The sequence below is a fragment of the Sabethes cyaneus genome, chromosome 1, assembly GCF_943734655.1.
Source record: "Sabethes cyaneus chromosome 1, idSabCyanKW18_F2, whole genome shotgun sequence".
Classification (NCBI taxonomy): Eukaryota; Metazoa; Arthropoda; class Insecta; order Diptera; family Culicidae; genus Sabethes; species Sabethes cyaneus.
Window position 1 is genome coordinate 111,523,632 of NC_071353.1, and position 5,305 is coordinate 111,528,936.

Sequence of the window (5,305 nt, forward strand, 5' to 3'; positions counted from 1 at the left end):
CGTCACGAATAAAGAAGTTATGTTATTCGGTCGGTTTTTTTTTGGGAAGGAACTTCTGGGACTCATCGTTGAAATAATTAAAAAACAAGTAGTCATGTTAATAAGTATAGAGAATGAAAAACCAACCCCATAGTCTGGCTACATCGACTCAAACCGAGTTAGATAGGTATATGTACCTACCAACCAAAATGAGCGAGTTTGAATAATTTTCCAATTTAGCAGTCTGGCTTGGCTCTACACTCGATGATTTATCCGATTATCTTAATGTCTTTCGCCAAAGTGGTTGGAATGTTCGGAGGTAATGTGCCGTTAACACTTACTGCTTATAGCCAAAAATCACACTTTGCTCTGCCATATGCAAGCACAGAGAATGGATTTAATGGATGAAATCTTTGAATCGTAAAATCGCAAAAAAGTATAATGCAACCGCAGTACTTGCAATCAATGGCTAAAAGCAACTACATCAACTAGAACTTTATTATAGTTCCCTTTTTTTAATTTTTCGCACCAAATCCTATAGCTATCATATTTTTAACTTAAAGTGTATACCGTGACCGCTCCTAATTCTGCGCAGCTCCTAATTCTGCGCATTTTTCTTTATATAAGTATTTTTTAACATTGTGCATAACTATGATCATTGCGTTATTTTTTTATAAATGTCTGTTGAATATTACGTCATTATTCACAAACGGGCCATAATATTTGAGAGCGAAATAATTTAACGTCAAACTGATAGTATTTTATATGGCAGAAAACATCGTCGTTAGCACCAACGGTAAGATTATCCTTCTAGAAAATTAACAAATTTATGATCGAAAATCTTGGCAATCATCAAATTACCCAGCATAATTAGAAAGAATAATTAATTTTAGTCACGTTTTAGACAAAAAGATTGATTGCATGCATTGCTTTCCTTAGAAAAATGCGATGCAATAATGCGCAGATTTAGGCACAGATTTTTTATTCATGTTCCAAATTCTGCGCAGTAATGTATCCTACGAAGAAATCGCGAAAGAATACGCAACCTCACCCAAATGGCTGAGGTATAGAGGCATGAAAATTCAAGTAGAATCTTTAACTTGCATTTACTGGAATCCTGTGCTGTGTCTCGGTGTCTGAACCTACGAGCGCCAATTCATGAAACCATGTCTTCTATTTTTTTTTAATGTCCAACCTCATGGGGCTGTCAGAGCGTGGGGAAGTGGTTTCTATATGAAAACACAATTATTAGTAAAAAGTGTCTAAAGTGTAATGTTCAGTATGCAGAAAACCCAAATCAATTCGTCTTTCACGTATCGAGAATAAAATATTTAAAATGAGGCAATCAAAATGATAACAATATTCCTTAGTCACCCGAACAGCACAAGAAGGCTGGATGATGGATCTAATTATGGTAATGGCTAATGCCGGATTTTTTGGTGTGCTTTCAGCGTATCAGACTATATTTTAACTGGGATTTGCTGTTTCAAGTACACTCTTTACCTATTTTAACCAGGGGTGTGAAATTGTCAAAATTTTGCGGGCTAAACATCCATAGACGGCGACAACTTGGAACCAGCCAGTATACCGAAAATAACAGCTAATATTACTTAAATTACAGTTAAAAGGTTTAACTGCTTTCTAATTAATTTCGGTAGTCTTAAAATGAATAAACCTTTAAGTAGGCACCAGAACCAAAAGTACCAAAATCAATGAGTGGGACATGTACAATGTATGTAGTTTGACAGCCACACCACCCCGCTGATTTTAACTACGTTCGCTGACTAACACCTTCGAAACTATTCGGTTTGTTTACGTTCAACTGTCATTCCGTCCACTCGGCTAGCTTTCACTTGAAAGAATCGGCACGTTGTTCGCTTCGCTTTTACCGCGACGAGGGGCTCGTATACTGAGGTAATTAATAATATAAATTCAATCAAAGCAAATAAATCAATTCCTTTTGAAGTCATTAATAAGTCTACAATCTACTAATTCTGGTCAAGTAAATATTTAGAATCAGGTAGGGAGCTCTGTAATTGACAACTTCATTCCCCTTTCCCATAGTCCATCACATCATTTGCATTTCGTCACAAAGCCTCCTTCTTACTTCTAGCAGTATAGAACCGTGATGGCTACTCGGTCCTGAGCTACTCATCACCAATTCATTGAGCGTCTCGATTCAACCTGGTCGAGCCATCTCTCCATGTAGTACCAGCAACTCGTGGTTCACACGTCTACGCCAGTTTCCGCTTTCCGTTTGTACTCCGCCAAAAATAGTCCGCAACACCTTTCGTTCAAATACGGCAAGTGCCGTAAGCAAAGTTGGTGTCTGAAGTCCGTAGAGACATACCGGTCTGATTAGCGTTTTGTACATCGTCAGCTTTGTGCGGCTGCGAAAGCTCCTTGATCGAAGCATCTTGCGAAAGGTAAAATAGACTCGATTTCCAGTCTGAATGCGTCGTTGAACCTCCTCACTCGTATTATTGTCGGCGGTGACCAGAGATCCCAAATATACGAATTCATCAACCACTACCAGTTCATCGCCGACAATAGTCACTGTCCGTGGGTGGCAAAAGTTGCGTTCTCTGGATCCTCTTCCTAATATATATCTGGTTTTCAACGCATTGATTTGTAACCCCGTTTTTAGTCTAGCGTAGATTGCCTCCGTCATCCCAAGGTTTCTAGTAATGATGTTGAGGTCGTCTGCGAAGGCTAGGAGTTGGCAATCTTGCTGCTGACCAATTCTCTCATTTCGATGCCCGCTCGCCGGATCACACCTTCAATCACGATATTGAATAACATACATGACAGTCCGTCCCCTTGCCGCAACCCGCAGCGCGATTCGAAAGAACTCGATAGTGTCCCTAAAACGCGCACGTAGCGCATCACTCGCTCGTTTTGGTTAGCCGCTTTAGTTTATCCGGAAACCCGTTCTCGTACATTATCTGCCATAGCTGATCGCGTTCAGCTGTATCGTATGCTTCTCAGAAATCCATGAAAATATCATGCTTAGGCACGTTTTACTCCCAACAGTTCGTAGTAACACCTAGCACGGGCCCCCATAAAGCCCACCTGATACTACCCTACAAATTCTCTTGCTGTAGGGGATAGACGATGCAACAAAATCTGTGAAAGCACCTTGTAGGTGGCGTCGACCAACGTAATACCGCAGTAATTACAACAATCTAGCTGACCGCCTTTTTCGTAGATGGGACAGACTACGCCTTCCATCCACTCCTCCGGTAGTTTCTCCTCCTCCTAAATCCTGAAATTATCAAGTGAGTTTTGTCGAGAGTCAATCCTTTCCGGCGGCTCAACAACAAACGAACTCAGAGAGAAATGAGATTATATATGTGCTAGCTCTCTATCTCTCCTCTTTTTGTTTATATTTTTTGTTTTGTTTATGCTTGTCCAGTTTTGCTAAAAATGGCGTCGAAACATGAATTTGTTTATGCTTGTCCAGTTTTGCTAAAAATGGCGTCGAAACATGAAGCATTTCGGGAGCGCGTTGTACACTTCTACGAACTGCAACAGAAATCTCGGCAAAAAGTGTACGGTACAACATTTAAAAAGCAAACATGTTGCGGCTTCGACTGTTTACCATATCCTAAGATGCCCAATAACTATTCGCAAGCAAGGTAGTGGAAGACCAGCCAAAATTATGGACGCAGAAGGACATCGTTCCGCAATCGTTTCTGAATACTCATTCGATCCCATTTTTAGCCAAAAACCGCGACCCGAAAAATCTGTTTTAGTGCGCCCAATCGAAGATTTCTTCGGGATCTTGAGTTCCTTGCAGTACAAAAATAACTGGAGAGCCACGAATTGCAAACAGTTGATTGGTAGAATCAAGACATGCATTCACAAAGTAGACATGACGACCGTACAAAGCTCCCGTTTCGACGTCAAACGATAGCTTTGCCAAACAGCCGATAACGGACCGTTTTCAAATGTACACTAATTTTTTTTCAACAATGGAAAATGTATCTTTAATTTCGGTAAATCAGATCTTCTTCAAGTATCTTTAACTTTTCTTGACAGCTGGAGAAAAAAATTCCAAAATTTTAGCTGACACCCGTTATAGCTGAAAAATCACGACATAAAGTTTTTGTTTATTGGCGCATCTCTCGTTGTGATGATTGTAATGATAATGTAATACTACTACTACTACTACTACTACTACTACTACTACTACTACTACTACTACTACTACTACTACTACTACTACTACTACTACTACTACTACTACTACTACTACTACTACTACTACTACTACTACTACTACTACTACTACTACTACTACTACTACTACTACTACTACTACTACTACTACTACTACTACTACTACTACTACTACTACTACTACTACTACTACTACTACTACTACTACTACTACTACTACTACTACTACTACTACTACTACTACTACTACTACTACTACTACTACTACTACTACTACTACTACTACTACTACTACTACTACTACTACTACTACTACTACTACTACTACTACTACTACTACTACTACTACTACTACTACTACTACTACTACTACTACTACTACTACTACTACTACTACTACTACTACTACTACTACTACTACTACTACTACTACTACTACTACTACTACTACTACTACTACTACTACTACTACTACTACTACTACTACTACTACTACTACTACTACTACTACTACTACTACTACTACTACTACTACTACTACTACTACTACTACTACTACTACTACTACTACTACTACTACTACTACTACTACTACTACTACTACTACTACTACTACTACTACTACTACTACTACTACTACTACTACTACTACTACTACTACTACTACTACTACTACTACTACTACTACTACTACTACTACTACTACTACTACTACTACTACTACTACTACTACTACTACTACTACTACTACTACTACTACTACTACTACTACTACTACTACTACTACTACTACTACTACTACTACTACTACTACTACTACTACTACTACTACTACTACTACTACTACTACTACTACTACTACTACTACTACTACTACTACTACTACTACTACTACTACTACTACTACTACTACTACTACTACTACTACTACTACTACTACTACTACTACTACTACTACTACTACTACTACTACTACTACTACTACTACTACTACTACTACTACTACTACTACTACTACTACTACTACTACTACTACTACTACTACTACTACTACTACTACTACTACTACTACTACTACTACTACTACTACTACTACTACTACTACTACTACTACTACTACTACTACTACTACTACTACTACTAC

The 5,305-nt window shown here is 38.5% G+C and overlaps 1 protein-coding gene across 1 annotated transcript; it reads right to left on the reverse strand.

Annotated features, from left to right (window-relative positions):
• Positions 1-4,091: 4,091 nt before the first annotated feature.
• LOC128746103 (uncharacterized protein DDB_G0271670-like) lies at positions 4,092-4,916 on the reverse strand (the record flags this gene model as incomplete). The annotated part of the gene is made up of 1 exon (XM_053843151.1): positions 4,092-4,916. A coding segment is annotated over one exon (825 nt), but the record flags the coding sequence as incomplete, so codon positions are not given.
• Between the last annotated feature and the right edge of the window lie 389 nt (positions 4,917-5,305).